This window comes from Balaenoptera ricei, chromosome 13, assembly GCF_028023285.1.
Source record: "Balaenoptera ricei isolate mBalRic1 chromosome 13, mBalRic1.hap2, whole genome shotgun sequence".
Classification (NCBI taxonomy): domain Eukaryota; kingdom Metazoa; phylum Chordata; class Mammalia; order Artiodactyla; family Balaenopteridae; genus Balaenoptera; species Balaenoptera ricei.
The window spans coordinates 79864580-79882243 of NC_082651.1; the positions used below are offsets into that span (position 1 = coordinate 79864580).

Sequence of the window (17664 nt, forward strand, 5' to 3'; positions counted from 1 at the left end):
AATTTTAAAAGAGCAGAGAGGACAGAATAACATCCCTACAGAAAAATAAAAGCATACCAGAAAGACAGGCCCACAGAGGAGATAACAATTGTAAACTATTTCAAAATGAGTTAACAGACAAGAAAACAATGAAAATAACATAAATCATTATTATAAAAATCAGAAACTAGATGGTAGAACTCTCTAAAGAATTTGAAATAAAAGGAAAAAATAATTTCAGAAATGAAGATTAAATTAGAAGGTATGCAAAAGCAAATAAACATAACAGTTAATGCCTTATGAGAAATAGAAGGTGAAAAGAGAAACTTTTTTAAAATCAAAAAGATGATATACATCAAAGAGAGGCAAAGAAGATCGAACACACAGATAACAAGAGTGCCTGAAAAAGAAAACCAAAGAAAGGGGACAAAACAAATGTTTAAAACTATAATTCAAGAAAAATGTTCTTATTGAAACTACTTATTAAAACAGCATATCTGTATATCTGAGAATATTGACTCAGATTGAGCAATACCAAAGTATCAATATATTATAGTAGAATTGCTATACCTTAAGGAAAAAAAAAATACTGTGGGCACCTAAGCAAAAACAGCTAATGATTTATTAAAGAATGAAATTTGGGTTATCATCAGAGTTTTTGACAGCAATACTTTATACCAGAAGAAAATGGAGTAATATATTTAATATACTCAAAAGGAAAAAATATTATCAACATTCAAGGACTCAAGGAATATTGCTCCTATGAGCCCCTCCTAAGGAATCTACTTGAAAACAAACTTCAAACAACCAAAATGACTAGAGATATATCAACATGATTGATATGGGCATTAAACATACAGTACTTACAGACTAACTAAAGGTTAAAGAGGAAAGAGTAGTATATGTAATGGCAATGTGCCCAAACAATGTAGATAGTGTTCAACTTCAAGAAATTTTAGGAGAATAGAGAGCACATATACCAAAAAAAATGTTTTTACTGATCTCAGTTTTTATATTGATTATGGTATAGTAGTAGTATTGTTACTCTGATACTATTGTGTGTATAATGGAGGATAAAGTGAATGAGTAATTATAGAATATTCTAATTCCATTTTCACCTTTGTTCTTGAAAACCAAGACTCTCTCTCAGTGTGGAAAAAGGAATACAGATGTAATATAGAAGAGGTTAAATTAAAAACCTTGTAGTCCTGAATTTGATTTGGAACTGTCAGTGTGAACTCATGGGTATTTTGTCATATAAATGTGTGTGTGTGTGTGTGTGTGTGTTTGTGTGTGTGTATTTATACTGATATACATATGTATGCAACATGTATATTTCCTAGTTCTGTCCACTAAAGAAGCCTAGAAACAATCACCAACCCAGTAGCAATAAGTGTCTATAGCACCCAGATTGTATACTTAAAATACCTTTTTTCACTAAAAGAAACCAAAGCTTTTGAAAAAATGGCTGAGCCCAGGTCTGGGGAAGGAACATTTCATCATACCAGATAGCAAGGAAGCAAAAGAACTCAGGAAGCTACCACTGACCAAAAATGTGACGATTTGAGCTTCTAAGGAATAATAATTATGATTAATTAAAACTCAAAATATGTTTAAATTCATGTATTCATAATGATATACAAACAACTAATTAGTCAACTTCAGAGGATGATAGAGGACCAGTTCATTACCTTGAATACTGCAAATAAGGAGAAAGAATTGAGCATTTATCCTGCCTTTCCTATATGAACTATACCACTGGGTAACAACATAGTAGGTAAGAGGAAGCATCTCTTTATAAAATATATGTCAACTAATAAATAAGGAAAAAAATATATAATTTGAATATCATTATTTTGCAACTCCCAATAAATAAACGAACCTAGGCATTAAGCTTCAACAACTGTTAATGTCAAAAAAAGACAGCAATAATCAGACATTGATCTTGTATCTAGAAGGGGATGCTACTCCATTGTTTAAAGAGTTGAAATGTTTTAACCTCACAATGGCAACGATATGTATATTGCTTTCATTTTGCCCTAATAAGGAGAACAAGTTATTAATTTTCATCATGTACTCACAAGAAGGGTTACTTTCTCCAATTTATAATAAAGAATAGTGTCATATACATTTATGGATGGTGAATGATTATATTTACTTGGATTTTTGGTCATTATTTTGTTTAACAAGATCTACAGTTGCCATCAAAATGGTTCAATATGCCACAGCTCCCATGAAGTTCAGCTCAGTCAACAGATATGGATAAAACTGAGTTCCATGGATCAGAATAAAAATGGTATATAAGATCCACAAGAGCCATTGAGCACTCTTCTGTGGCACAACCATATAGGCCTTTGATGTGAGGCAGATCCTTATTATTGTGATTAATAATGATAGTTGAGAACTTATTTTCCTTTGTATCACATTTTATTTCTTTGCATTCAATTGAGCAGATGAGATGGCTTAGCAACAGTAATAAAACCAGCACAATCACTACCTAGCCTATTTTTTTAACATTGTGCTGTGTATTACTAATTGATTTGTCTCTTCTTGGAGGGTGCTGCAATATACTTAAAATGAAACCCAGTGCTTAATGGATTTTTCTTTACTCAGCTGTCTATAACCAATCAGTATTTTGACGTTTGTGGGTTCTTTATACAATATAGCTTTGAGTATTAAACTAGGTTTCCAGTGGGTGGTATAATTAAGAACAAGATAAAGCAGTTCTTGTCTTTTCTCTCTCATAAATGAGTTTTAATACAATAGTTGTTTTTTGTTTGTTTTTTAAGTAAGAGAAGAGGAAAGAGCCGGGTTTCCTCCCTCCCCTGCTCCCAATCCAGGCTCCTCCTTGGGGGCCATTTAATCCTCCTACAGCTCCGCAGAGCCTCAGGGATCAATGTAGACTCTCAGCTGGGGAAATGTGAGGACCCTTGAACTCTCAGACTGGCAACTTGGCGTCAAGCCCACCTCGCTGCTGGTCTCACTGTGACCTTGATCTTCTCTTTAAAAGCCAAGATTTTCCCTTGTTGCTTATTACCCAGTCCCTCTCGTATGTCTGCTTGCTGATCTTGTAAACACTGCAGTTACTAGATTTCCCTTTTGACACCCCCTGGCTCCCCGTGGCCTCTCGGGGGACCAGAGTCCTGACACTGAGCACCTGTTTTCCCTGGTTTGTGCCCATGACCCCCTAAAGTGCACACTCTGCTAGGCTAAGCTACTGTGGGACTTTCTGAGGCTGAGGGTCTACCTACCACATACCCTGACCAGACTCCTCTCCCCTCACGGTGGCCTGCCTACTCTCTAGTCCTGAGCAAACTTGGTCGGGTTTAACTGAGCTCTGGGCTCATAGATTTAAAAAGGGGGAAAAAAAAAAACAGACTTGCAGAAAGGTTCCACGAGGATTTCATGGTGATTGTAGCACCTTTTCAAGTCTTGAACTTAAACTCAGAAGATCTATGTTTAACTCCTAGCTTGACTGATTATCCACTCTGTTTACAGCAGGCTGGCTCTCCTGGAAAAGTTGTCATATAATGCAAATATTGTCCTCCCTCCACCATGGTCCCAACCTAGTATCTACTAATCTGAATCTCCAGGGCCCTGGAATCTGTATTTTTTAAGGTCCTTCGGTAGTTTGGGAACCACTGAATTCAGATATCCCCAAGGTCCCATCTTGCTGTGGCATTCTGTGATGTCTATGAGATTCCAAACAGAATGAGCAAAGAGAACCAACAGGATGAAGCTTTAGTAAGACAAGCCCACACACATCAGAAGCAGGACAGCCCTTCACAATGGGCAATAAACTCAGAGACCCAATACCCCCAAGAAGTGCTGCTGGTGGGACACAGAAATTAATTCCAAACAACTTTGGGCAGATTTATGAGAGGCAGAGCCATCCAAGGGAGCAGGGAGGACCACCATGCCTCGAAGGCTGTGCGAGCAACAGAATTCCGGCTGGATGAATCATGGGTTTGACCTGGGATAGCAAATCCTCTATTCCCATGGAATCCACTTCAGAAAGAATTCCCGCTCTGGACCTTTCCATCAGCAGTTGCTGAAAATGAAAACAGAACTTTGTGCGTAGAAACCACCTGAGACTAATATATGTCCACTGAGTTGGGAAAATACTGGTCCCTTTATTGAGAAACAGCCCTAGAGTCCCTTCTTTATGGACTGGGGAACATAAATCTTGAGATTGGGTGTCTCTGCTTCCTTACAGTCAAAAACTGAGCAGGAAGTTACACACTTTTTAAACTGTATTCAGTATGCATCTCTAATGCATAAAGTTGTTCTAAGCACTTTGCATAGGTCATCATTTAATATTCACAGCATGTCTAAGTACTAGGTGTTATTGTCTCCACTTGTTCAGATTAAGAAATTGAGGCTCAGAGAGGCTATAGAGTTTACCCCAGTCCTCATACCTCATCAGAGGTAAAATCCAATGAGAAAATTTGGCCCATCTGGATCCAAAGCCCATTCCCCTCTTCCTACCTCGTCAGATGCCCAACTTGGCCAAGAAGTAGAAGCCCACCCTCTCTGGGAACATCTCAGAACCTTCAGAACAATGTTAGGCGAGGCTGAAGTTAGAAGAGGGTCCTGCTGAAGGACATGCTCCGGTAGAGTACCAAGCCCATGCCTTCCTTGAACTGTCTTCCTCAGCACACTCTTCAGGGGAAAAAAATACATATTTATATTTATGTCTAAATTCTTTAATTTCCAGGACTGAATTAACTAAGTCAACCATCATGCTTCTGCCCCAGATTGATAAGGCTGCCCCCAAACCCAGGCTGCTCGCTTATAGGCACAGACTGAACCTGCAGAATAGGCTTCAAGGAGCTAGAGACCACGGGGAGGAGTGTATTTTTTAACTTCTTCTCTGAGCTGTTCTTTTTTCCCTGCTCCTATCGTCATCCCCAACTCACTGAGTTTAAATTCCTAGGTGCCGTTGGCGGAGGGATCCATATACACAGAAACCCTGTACGCATTTCCCATTGTCAGGAACAGCACCAGCCTTGGGTGCAGGCAGGTGTCAGTGACACAGCTCACATTTTTAGAGTTTTGGACTTTACAATGACCTTTCACACCCCCTCGCTTTCTTTAATCCTCATGGCAACCCAGCCCCTTTCACAGGCAATGGAACACGATCAAGGTCCCATAATCAACAATGATGAAGCTGCTCCCAAACTCAGATGTTCATGCTGATTTCAAAGCCCGAATCCTTTCCGCTTCTCCCCTCTGGCACAGCCCACACATGTGATTTGAACACTGGAGAGGGTGAAAGGACATCTGGCCAAGAGAGCTCTGCTGAAATGCCTCCAGTAAAGAGTTAGTCCTTTGAATTAACAGGTTACCCCTTATAATACAAATAGATGAGAAAATTAACAATCAGCCATTCACACCAAAGATGAATGGATTCATCACCTTCTTGCCCTTGAAACAACCTTCAGAAACCGAATAGAAACCAACATCTTCATTCGAAAAAATGAAGCCAAGAAAGGTATTGAGCGCTCAGTATTGAGTAGCTGTATGCATGGGAACCCCAACTAGAGCTTCGGTCTCCCGACCTCAGCTCTGGGGCAGTGTCACAAAAGCCCACCACAGCCAGCCCGGTTTTCAGATTATCAAGACTGCCCAGTGTAATCTCAATCTGATTGCTAATAATTAGCAACCCAAATTAACCTTTCATTTTTGCATCAAGTTAGTTGAAAGTCATCAAAAGAATTTTATGCTTTAGCAAACAAAACTATATACACCCAAATTGATTTTTTCATAATTTTCTGTAGGTAGAATTCGACTTAATCACTTTAAAGGGAAATAATTTCTTCAATCTTATAATGAGATTTTTGTATTTTAAGTAAAAGTGATTTATCAAGAGCACATTTTTTGGGGAAGTTTTTATAGGTTGTAAACATGTTAAAATTCCTGCCAGGATGAAATCTGACAATTCCCCAAGGTCCAGCCAGGCTCAAAGATAGAAAGTTTGGAAGGAATGGCCCAGTGGCAGTGGAGGGGTGGGGATGTGCTGGGTGTTCCTGAGGCACCCCCAGAAGGCCACCTAAGAGCATTGGGTGCTCCGGGTGAGGACAGAGCACCAGGAAGCGGTGAGGGGCTTGGAAAAGGACCTGCACCAAAGGCAGATGTGACCTGTTTCCCATTTTTTACACTCTCTGTTACATAGAGAGCCTGAGAGCTGCTTCTAGTGCATTTCCAAACCCAACCAATGTGGGGGAGGAGGGCATGGAGCCAATTCTGGGTCCACTTTACTCTTTTGATCTTCTCCAAGCTAAGAAGATCCTATATGCAGATATCAAACTTCCGGAAGCGGGTTAGATCCAGTCACAATAGCACAGATTGAGCACCTGTTGTTTGCCCAGCACTGTGCTGGACTCAGAGAGAAACCAGGAGAGGACCTGGCCACTGCCCGCCTGTCTCACCTGAGAGGGGTCTTCTCTCCCTCCTCAGAACCTTCACAGTGCAGTGTTAGCCAGACCCTCTTGAGGCTCTTTTTCTGCTACTGTCCTGTCTTGTTGCATCCCTTTGGGTCTCCCTTTAGTAGGCTGTAAGCTTCTTTAGGCCAGGGTCCAAGTCTGCTCCATTTGTGTCTCTCCCTTAGTATCTGTCTGGTCCAGGGCCTGGCACACAGTAGATCCTCAAGAGAAGTTTCCAGTTCAAATGACTGATTAGTGTTCCTTGCCCCGACATGGGTGCCATCTTGGAACGTGGGTTTGGCCTCATGGAGCGGACAGCTCAGAGGCAGCAGAGGGAGGCCCACGGAGGAGGGAGGGCCAGGCCAAGTGAGTGATCACCTTTCCTCTTGTGTGCAGTTCACTGGCTGTTCACCACATGCGGGGCCAGTGGGCCCCACGGCCCGACGCAGGCCCAGTGCAACAATGCCTACCGGAACTCCAACCTGAGCGTGGTGGTGGGGAGCGAGGGCCCCCTGAAGGGCATCCAGACCTGGAAGGTGCCAGCCACCGACACCTACAGGTGGGTATGGGGGAGGGGGAGGGCAAGGGGCAGATCCACCCTCCCGAAGAGGACTGGGGTCCTGCCGTTGGGTGCATGCCTGCTCTCCTGGGGTGCCCGGGCAGGCCAAGGCTCCGAGGCCACAGACTCTGGCCCACATTGGAGTGTAAGGGCTGGAGATGGGGAGATTTGGGATAATGGAATATGGCAAGAAAAGAAGCTGTGTCCTCTGTCCTCAAGAAGCCCACAGACTCATTTGTGGAGATGATATGCATGCATGCACCAGCTTCAGAACATTCTTTAGCTTTATTAATAACTATAATTATAGTGGGCTGTTCTTTGAACTTCATGCTGTTCAAATGAGGCAATGAATGTCAAAGTGTTTGGGAGACAAAAGTATGATACACATGAAAGATGATTCCTTATGCTTGAGCCTCCTTTCCTGGGCCTTCATTGTTTGCAAGCAAAGCAACTATTCTGGAACTCTTATCCCAGGCCCAACCCCACAGTGTTCCACCAGAGCCAGGCCAGGCTGGAGGGAGGCCCGACTCCAACGGGCACTCAGCTAAGCGAAGCTAATGGCAAGGCCTAGACCAGTGGCTCCTACCCTTGAGCGGGCATCGGAATGACAGGAAGGCCAGTTAAAACAGAGGTTGCTGGTTCCACTCGCGGAGTGTATGATTTTATAGGTCTGGAGTGGGGTCCAAGAATATGAATTTTTTTTCATGCTAAACATTTTTACATTAATGAAGCAAATATGACAAAACACTGACATTTATTGGATGCAGGTTGAGGAGGGAGACACCAGTGGTACTCACTGTACTCATGGTATCCATCCATATTCATTCATTCACCGAGAATATGAATTTCTAGCAAGTTCCCAGGTGACGCCGATGCCGCCGCTGGGTTAACCACAGCCCATGCTGTCATCCTTGCTCAGCTCGATGCCGTGGGCAAGGCCAGTGCCGCAATCCTTGTTTTACAGTTGAGAAAACGGAGACTCAGAGCGTCAGGAGCTTCCCACGGCCACATGGTCAAGAACTGGCCTCCAAGCCCAGACTTTGGAGGCGCAGCTCTGTAGAGGTTCCTCCCACCGCACACGGCTGGGCTGTGTAAACAGGAACCATCATAATCATGCTGTCATTTGTGCAGATGCCCCCTAGAGGCTGAACACAGTGGGAAGTGAGCTGCTTCCCCTCCCGCAGCCCCCAACCCCCAGCACATCCTCAGCCCCCCTGGGAAGGAAAGGGGCTTCTCAAGTTGCCCTGTTTTCCACACATTCCCACCCCTGGGACTTCAGTGTAAATACGTTCCGGGGAAAGCCCTAAGTGCTTTTTAAATGGCATTCTGGGCAGGAATGCAATAACAAGGCTTGGCTGCAATCAGATTAGCTGCTCCAGGTCCCACACATCTCTAGTAAATGGCCAAAGATCTCCGGCTACCCTCGGCCCCGCCATACTGAGCAGGCCGGGCCTCCCCATCCGAACTGGCTGACTTTGCAGGGGTCATCCACTGTCCTAGAGAGAAGGGTATGCATGTCTGTTGAGGACCCACTAGGTATTTCTCCTCCTTTTCACAATGAGGTAGGTGTTATTACTATTGTTTTTATCCATATTCCCTTGTTTCCATATGAAGAAGCGTGTCAGGAAGCTTAGCAATAGATCTAAGACCACTCAATCAGTGACAAAGTTGGAATTTGAACCCAGGACCCTCAGTCTCAAAGTCTGTTGGTTCTTTCCATTAAAACTCCCACTCAGGAAACAGGAAGTGGGAGGGGGCGTAGGAATCATGCGGCACCCACCTCCAGGAAGCCTCCAGGAATGAGAGCCTGGGCGGGGAGGCCCCGCCTCCCGAAGGGATACTGGCCAGCCCAGCCCTTGGCACAGATCGCCGCATACAAAAAGCAACGTGAAGAAGAAAGCAGAGGAGCTGTAAGGCAGACAGAGACCTCAACACTTACCCCCAGCAAGACCCATGGTCCCATCCCAGCCCAGGGCGACTCCCAGGCTAGACTGGCTCGAAGTCCTCTGTGACTTACGGAGGTCCTCTTGGGCTGCGTTCCTCCTGAGATAGTGTGAATCAGACCCACTTCCAAACTGGGGCGGGTTATTTAATCTCTTGAGACTCTGTTTCCCCACCTGTAAAAGGCGAAGGTTGGGGGTTGCTAACACCTGCCCAGTTGGTTGCAAAGATCACGTACAAGTGCCTCGCACATGCCCTGCACGCGGCAGGTGCTCCCCAGCCCAGCTGACTGCAGAGAAGTCCCCTGGAGTGGTGTCAGGCAGTGGCCAGACAGCATTTCCAGAAACAGCAGTAGTTCCTGACTTCTCTGCTTCCAAGGACTTTTTTCTGACTTCTTCAGATGGTCCCTGCCTTTTGAAAGATTTTGCCTGCCAAACTACACTTATTAAGTAATAATTAATTCATTTTCCTATTTTTTATTAATCACAGCTATATCTAAGTCTAGCCAGGTTTCTGATCTGTGTAAATTGCCACGGTATAGCCACCCTGTGTTGCTACAAGCCCAGCCCAAATCAGAGAACTGTTTCCATTTCTCTCTTTGGAATATTGAGACTAGCTCCCAGCCCCCAGCACTGCCTGCTGAACACTCATTAGAAACACACACAGGAGCCGTTTTTCTGTTGAAGCAGGACACTTCAAAGTGCCCAAATTTGTAAAGGGGACTTCTGATCAGGACTTTTTTGAACTGGCCTGAGAAGCACCATATCAAAATGGAAGAATCAAAACCAAAATATGTTGGGTTTGGGTTTTTGTTGTTGCTGTTGACTCCTTGTTTTTTAACCCAACAAAGACTGTTATAGATATTCCTGACCCTCACCTCATCCTTGACCCTGGATGAGGCTCGGGACTTGGACAATAATGTCTATTGGTCACGTAACGTCGCATCAAAGAAGCAGACCATTTAATGATTTGCTATACAGACCCCATCGAAATGTCCCCAAGTCAGAATATCCAGGTTGAGAAGTCAGGTGCCCTTTTTCTGGAAGACATTTTCTCCATATTAACTAATTCTTATTTAGTAAGTGCAGTTCGTCTAGTGAGACAAACGTAGGACACACAGGAGGATGGATGTAAAAGGTTCTTGAGAACAGAAAGGTTGGAGTCATTCCTTAGGGAGTCCATCTATTCCTGGAAGAGTGTGGCGCTCAGCTAGTGCTGCCTGGCTGCAGCTTGAGGCCTGGCACAATTATTGCTACAGTCAAGGTCTCTACCTACTGATCAGAGAGGTGAAGGAAAGCGAGCTATACTTATCAAGCACCCACTGTGTGCCACAGTGGGGCGTCATTGCCTGGGGCTTCCTCAGGGATGCATACAGGTAAAAAAATATATATATATTGTTTTTAATTAATTTTTATTGGAGTATAGTTGATTTACAGTGTTGTGTTAGTTCCTGCTGTACAGCAAAGTGAATCCGTTATACGTATACATATATCCGCTCTTTGTTAGATTCTTTTCCCATATAGGTCATTACGGACTACTGAGTAGAGTTCCCTGTGCTATACAGTAAGTTCTTATTAGTTATCTATTTTATATACAGTAATGAAAACGCCTCCACTCTTAATTAACTGGCCATTTACCTGGTGTTCCTCTCCCATCTTCTACACCTTTGTCTACTACCACGAAGAGGGAGAGGAAGGACAGACCAGGAAGGAGACAGCAGGCTAAGGTGGGGCTTTAGGGGCAAAACCTAAATCTCCATCTCCTCCACACACACACACACACACACACACACACACACACACACTGCTTTCCTGCCCTGGGCTTCCCCTTCCTCTGGATTTGCCACTTCCTCTGTCAAAACAGGAGAGGTGTCCAGACCCGCTCCCCTCCTGCTTTGCACATCTCAGTGGACCATATTAAGCACCTATTAGGACACTATGCCTGACACTTAAGTATATAAAGAGGTACAAGATCCAGTTTCTGCCCAAGAGAAGCCCCAGTCAGTGGTAGACATAGGAACAAAGCATTTCACTGTGATGTAGAAAGTACTGCAATGGAGGTTTACGCACAGCCCTGTGTCAGAGGCCAGGGGAAGGGCTTGAGTTCATGGATGGCTTCCACAGGGAGACAGAAGCCTGAGTTAAGTCTTGAAGGTGATAGAGTTGTCTACGAAGACGAGGGGAGGGGCTTCCCGGGGGAAGGAGCCCCTGGGGCAAGCCAGGGCCTGCAGGAGCTGAAGCAGGACCTGGCCCTGAGGCTGGAGCCTCACCTCCCGAACTCGTTCAGCTCTTTCTGGTGCCACCGAGATGGTGGTGGTGAGAGAAGCAAGTGGGGAGGCAGGGAGAACAGAGGGAACGCTGGTGAGGTCAGGCAGGCAAGAGTCAAATGGGGCTAAACCAGGGCAGGGGAAACATGGCGGGAGAGGCTGAAATGTTTGGGCGGTAGAATCAGCATGACTGGAGGATTGAGTGGGTGGGATGGGGGTGAGGGGGAGCAGGCAATACCCAGGAGGATAGCCGTGCGTGGAGGGCTGAGGAAGCCAGGACAATAAGCGACAGCTCCTGTCCCAAGGAGCCTGATTGAGAAGGACAGGCAAGGATGAGGGTAACAGCGAGAGGGACACCTGATCTGGGAGATTTCCAAGTCTCGGTCTGAGTGCCCATGGAGGTGGGCGGCTAAGGTGGATCAGAACAGGAGCGTGATTGTGGGGGGTGTGCTAGGGAAGGAGCCTCAGCCTCCGCCTGAAATGGAGACGCACACTGACCGAGTCCAGCTCCAAGGCCCGGGGGGATTTAGTGCGATTCGGCGTGTGACACCCCGCGCAGGGGCAGTCGCATGCAGATGTCAGCCAGCCAGCCTCTCGCTCTCCTGACTTCTTCCCCTCTTCATCCTTCTCTCCCTCCTCCCAGCCCACCTGCCTGTTCTCCTGCCTCTCCAGGGTTCCGTATCCTTCCCTGTCCTCCTCCTCCCCCAGCTTCCCATGTACACACACACAAACACACGCACACACATGCGCACGTGCACACATGCACACAGATCGTCTCTAAAAACATTCATCAAGCACAGCCCACAGCTCCTGATGACAGTTCTCACATGGTTCACTTGTTCCTCAGACATCATGTACAAGAGGTCTCAGATCCCAGCTGGAGCCAGCAAAGCCCACCAGCCAACCTGGGCCACAGCTATTCCTGACAGCCTCCATCACTCACACTAGTTTCCTCACCTGGCTCCACAGACCAGCACGTGCAGCTGGATGACACCATCATTCAAATCCACAAGCAGCCGTGGAGCACCTACTGCCTGCCCGGCTCTGAGCCGGGGTGGTGCGGGGCAAGGGGCCTCCGGTTGTCTGCCGGGCACTGAATAGATGCTGCAGAACTTGTAGAGAGGACTGAGCCTCTGGAGCCTTGCAGTCTTTGCAAAGACCGCAGGGCAGAAAAGTTCAATAACAGTCCACAATGCCAATAAAGTCCTAAACAATTGTAGAAGAGAGTCACAAGTCATGATTCATTGCCAGAGTAATTGTGCAGATAGCCATAGCCACGAAGAGCATAGCGCAGGGAAAGTCGAGGAAGGGGGGCAGCACTGAGCGAAGATCCATGAGCCACAGGCAGAATGAAGTTTGGGTTCAACTTCTGACACACTGTATGACCTTGAAAGTGTGCTGCCCCTCCTCTACAAGGGCCTCATCTGTTGAAGGAGGGGTTGGAGAGAGAGGTCACTGACATCTCTTCCAGCTCTGATATTCCTGGGTCAGGAAGGTGGTAGGGAATGAGTGGACGATGAGTCTTGCTCATTGGTGCCAAACTGGAATGGAACCGGGGCAGCAAGGAGCGCACGCCTCCACCGCTGACCCCCGGCGGTGTCGCCTGATGGCTCGCGTGACCCATCTGGATCATACGACTATGTACCTGCACAGAGCTCTCGCCCTGACCAAGCCCTGCACATACCCAGAGTCCCCGTGCTCTCACAGCAGCCCCGGAGGCAGGATGGATATGCAGGGTGGACCTAACTACTCTGATTTCACAGAGGAGGAAACCGAGACCCAGAGGAGGAAACCGAGACCCAGAGGACGGAAGGGACTCACTTAAGGTCCCACTGGGTGTTAGAGGCAGAGCCCAGAGCAGGTGTGGAAGAGAAATGAGGTGCTTCCTGCTTCCCCAGGTGGGGTCCTCTCACTCCTTCCCCCCCTCCACCGCCCCCGGCAGCCCCACCAAGTGTGCCGCCGACACCGCCATCACGCTGCACACCAGCTGTGCTCTCCTTCCAGGGTCCGGCAGGCAGCCACTTTGATTTGCAGCTAATTCTTTATTTTAAAAAGATTCACAACTCCATTACATCAGGTAACAATAGCTCACAGTCAATAATACAAAACGCAAACCTGATAAACATCCATTCTGATGAGGGGACATGGATTTAGATGAAGACAGACAAACAAATTACAGCATCAGCTCGCTGAGAACAGTATCCTGTAACTTCCAGTAAACAGGAATCGCTGCGAGTCATTTTCCCCACCTGAGTGGCAAGTATATTAATTTGTTGTCATTTGTCAACCATCAAAATAAGTTGTTTACAAGGCATGGGAAAAGGCTTCAAAGATTCAGGCTGAGGTTATTATTCTGGCACAAGTTTGTGTAACGTGATTCGTACAGTGCGGGGGTCTTCAGAAGCGCCAAGGCTGGCCCTATGCTCCCACTGGCTCCCTGTGGAAGTAGGTCCTGGGTGAAACTGAACACCCTTGACCCTGGCTCCTCGGCCACACCCTGCTCCACATATTGCCCTGCTCTCTAGAATCCGGGGCCTTATTCACTCACCCCCTTATGCCTCTCAGAAGTCACCCCAGGAGAGGAGCAGACAGGCTCCCCCAGGGGTACATCAGCACAGCAGTTACTATTTGTTACTCACTAGCTACCCTCCAGGGGCTGAACTAGGCCCCTTATAAGGGGCATTATCTCATAGAACTCTCACAACAACCTTTTAAGGTAAATATTCTTATCCCCCTTTTATAGATGAGGAAACTGGAGCTCAGAGAGGGTACATAAACTACCCAAGGTCACACAGCTGGCGAGTAACAGAGCCAGAACCAGGAGAGGTAAGCAAGGTGCCTTGGACACAAAAGTTCAGGAGGCTCTGGCTCTCAACGTTGACCAAGTGTAAGGCCAACACCTGGGCGGGAGATGTCTCACCCAGTTCCTGGCCCCGAGTGACAGAGTTGGATTTGGATCCGGGTCTGTCTGCATCCAGCCTGTGCTTTTTTCACTGTGGCACAGCCCACCCAGGAGGAGATGGACCTCTAGTAGCAGCTAGAAGTTTCCAAAGGAGTGAAGCTCTGTGGTGGGATTCCAGGCCCCACAGGGCTGATGAGGGAGGCACCACCTCCCCTGCCAGTAGCCCAGGTGGGCAGCTGCCTGTCCCGTGTCTTTAAAACAGTGATAGTCCAGGTGGAAACGTGGGGCTGAGGCCATCACGCAGGAAAGCAAACTCCAGCTGCTGACACCTGGGTGCTAATCTCTACTGTCTCCTTTGGGGTCTGCAGAGCTGACCCCAGCCCAGAGTCCCCCTTGCACTTGGCAGCAGTTTGTAATCTTTTCAAACCCACTACTTACCCTCATGAGGGCGAGGGTCCTTGTCCTCATTTTTTTCCTTGGTAGGGGAAGCTGAGGCTCTGAGAGGTTAAGCAAGTTGTCCCAAGTCACACAGCCAGCAGAGCGCCCAGGGTATGACTCAGAACTCAGGGCTCTTTCCAGCCACCTCACTGCCAAGAACTAGGTCAAGACCCAAATGGGGCTGGAGTTCAGACTCGGTTGGGGGCAGGAGAAATAGGAAAGAAGACTTAGAGAGGGGAAAAAAAGCATGTCAGGCACAAACAACTTCTAAAATATAATGCTTTGGCTAAATTTAAACATGTGAAAGAGTTCAGAATGATTCATAATGCATGCAGATTGACTATGCAAATGACTATGCAAATGATGCAGAAAGGACGAGACGGGTACAGCTTACCTCTCAGCCATAGCAGGAGTGGGCAGGGTGAGGACTCCCTCTCGGGCAGCAGTTTTCCAAGCCAACAGCACCTTCAGATTGAAACGACTTTCTTAGGTAACCTGCCAAAGCCCCGGAACCCTGGAGGGGCCAGCAGGACAGATGTGGCCCGTCTATGCCCTCGTTGCTGTCTCTGCACTCCACAGAGTCTCTAGAATACCCAGCACCACCCCGGCCCCAGGCTTGCCTTCTCTGAGCTAAACAATTCTGCTGCTTTCCTTTCACCAATGAGCCTTCCTTCTTCTTCAACCTTTTAATTGTCCTTATCACCTCTCCTTTTCCAGTGGGTCAGGAGCGAGGGTTTGGCTGAGGGTCTGAGTGAATTAGGATGGGCCAGTAGCTTCTCAGACCACCCTCGTGCATCCATATAACCTCGCAGCAGCATGTCGGAGGGGAAATGGGCTCCGTGAGGGGAAATGTAGAGCTCTGGACCAGGGTTTGCCCAGTCCCAATGAATCCCTCTGGGCCTCGGTTTCCTCATCTGCCAAATGAGATTGCTAACAGCTACTGTTTACGGCTACTGGGGGGATGCCATATGCACTCACGCCTGGCACATTGTAGGATGCTCAGGAATTGGCCCTACTTCCCTCTGCAGAGCTACAACGCCCCACTTCCCCACCCCAGCACCTGGGTTTCCTGCCTCTTCATTCACGTTCACACAAGCCTGACTCGTACCCTCCACCTCTTTCTGCTTGTCTGGGTCCTACCCAACCATCATCTCCACCACGAAGCCGACTTCAGACCCGCACCCCACACGCCCCAAACCAGCCAAGGCCTCCAGCACCGCTGCCTCAATGTCTGTCGCGGTCCTCCGCCTCTTTCCCGGGCCCCGAGCACCGGATGGCCCTGATTTGTGCCGAGACCTGCCACTTTCTCGGGGCTTTCACCCATTATCTCCTTCTGGTGTTGAACCTCCCCGTGTCCCTGTGAGTTCGGAAAGGAAAGAATGGTCCTTCTTTGACGAGGGAAGGATCTGGGACTCTGAGAGGACACACAATGAGGAGATGGTCCACTCCTCACATGGAACCCCAGAGCCCTTTGGTCCCTCCGCTTTGCCTCCCCGATATAACCACCCCCACAGGGAGATGTCATAACTCTGTCTCCCCAGTTTCTTTGGAAGCCCCTCGAGGGCCTGGAGCCCATCTCCCGCCTCCTCTTAGGCACGCGGCCTTATGCCAGTTTGCAACGATCTCCCATCGGTGCCGGGCCCCGGAGACAGGACAGTGGGCTCAATTCTCCCTCGCTCTCTACAGAGACCTCGGCTCCTCACCTGCCACGTTAGCCATCAGCTGGCCCTCCGGGCTTGTCTCTGCAGAACAGGCCCGGGTTCTGCCTTAGGAGAGTCTCCAGGAGGCCCCTCGCATGCTTGGAACACAGGACATTTCCTAGAATTATAGGTGGAGAAGCCACCGTGTGCGCACGTGTGCTAAACCATCTTGCAGCTCTCCCTGGAAGCTTTTCTTCAAGGACCTTGGATCTGAATATGCAGGGACTTGAAAGCCCCACAAGTTCCTCTCCCTGGCAGCCGGTCTCTGGGGAGGCGTGCGTATCAGGCACGCGAGCTGTCTTCACGGCACACCGCTCTTCTGATACGGTTCATCAGTTGGGTCCTTTCTCCCCCATCCTTGCTTGACTTCAACTCAACAACCTAAGAGGCAGCAGAAATACTCCCGCATCCCCACTCTCTGGTTTTATTTTCATCATGATTGGTTGTTTGCTGTCCGCACACACATTGCTCCAGAAGGAGTTATGGCGGGATGCAAATAAACAGTCTGTGCTCGTAAACACCACTCTCCTCAATCACTCCATGTGGGACTCCTTGTGTCTAGACCCCGTGGGGAGACTTTAAAACATTGTACCAAGTCAATTACTGCTCCTTCTACCAGTAAGAATAATAATACTTAGTGAGTGCTTCTTACGTGCCAGCCACAATTCTGAGACTTGCGAGACTTCATTTCTTTAATCTTCACCACACACCTGGGCTAGAAGGTAGGTTTTTCTTATCCCCATTTTACAGATGAGGAACAGGAAAGTTCAATTACTTGTCTAAGGTTGACCACATGAGTCCTTTGCTCTTGGACATGGAGAGAAGTCCATAACAGGAAACCCCAGGTATTCAGGACACCATCACCCCAACAGCCCACATTAATACAGACTCTCCCTGTCTACATCTCTTCTCTCTCTCCCTGCCCCCCTTCTCCCTCTCTTCCTCTCTTCTACCCCTTACTAGTTCTTTACCTTCCTAGCTCTGTGAATGAGGCATTTCCCTGCCCCTCTCTGAACTTGATCGCCCTCTCCTGACAGTGGAGAGAGGACCCTCCTTGCTGACCTCATGGGCTGATGCAGGGGAGAGACCTCCAGCACGAGGGTGGTGCGCTCGACCTGTTAGGAGCCGCTGGGTTGGCAGAAGGGGAGTCAGTCTTCATACCATGGCAGGAGCCCACGAGCTCTGTCCTGTTGCAGCATATCAGGCTACGGAGCCGCTGGCGGGAAAGGCGGGAAGAACACCATGATGCGATCCCACGGCGTGTCTGTGCTGGGCATCTTCAGCCTGGAGAAGGACGACGTGCTGTACATCCTGGTCGGGCAGCAGGGCGAAGATGCCTGCCCCAGTGTAAGTGCCCAGAGCGGGGGTTTCTCCTCCACACTCACCAGGACCTAGGCAGGTCCCTCAGAGGACACAAACACTGGACACACCCCTTCGGAGACCTCACGTTCAAA

At 47.9% G+C, this 17664-nt stretch overlaps 1 protein-coding gene across 1 annotated transcript in view; it reads left to right on the forward strand.

Annotated features, from left to right (window-relative positions):
* Positions 1 to 17664, forward strand: part of ALK (ALK receptor tyrosine kinase) — a 739286-nt gene that overhangs the window by 681613 nt on the left and 40009 nt on the right. The window contains exons 13-14 of the mRNA XM_059942612.1: positions 6801 to 6963; positions 17407 to 17557. Coding sequence (XP_059798595.1) covers positions 6801 to 6963; positions 17407 to 17557 — 314 coding nt within the window. The remainder of the gene's footprint in view (positions 1 to 6800; positions 6964 to 17406; positions 17558 to 17664) is intronic.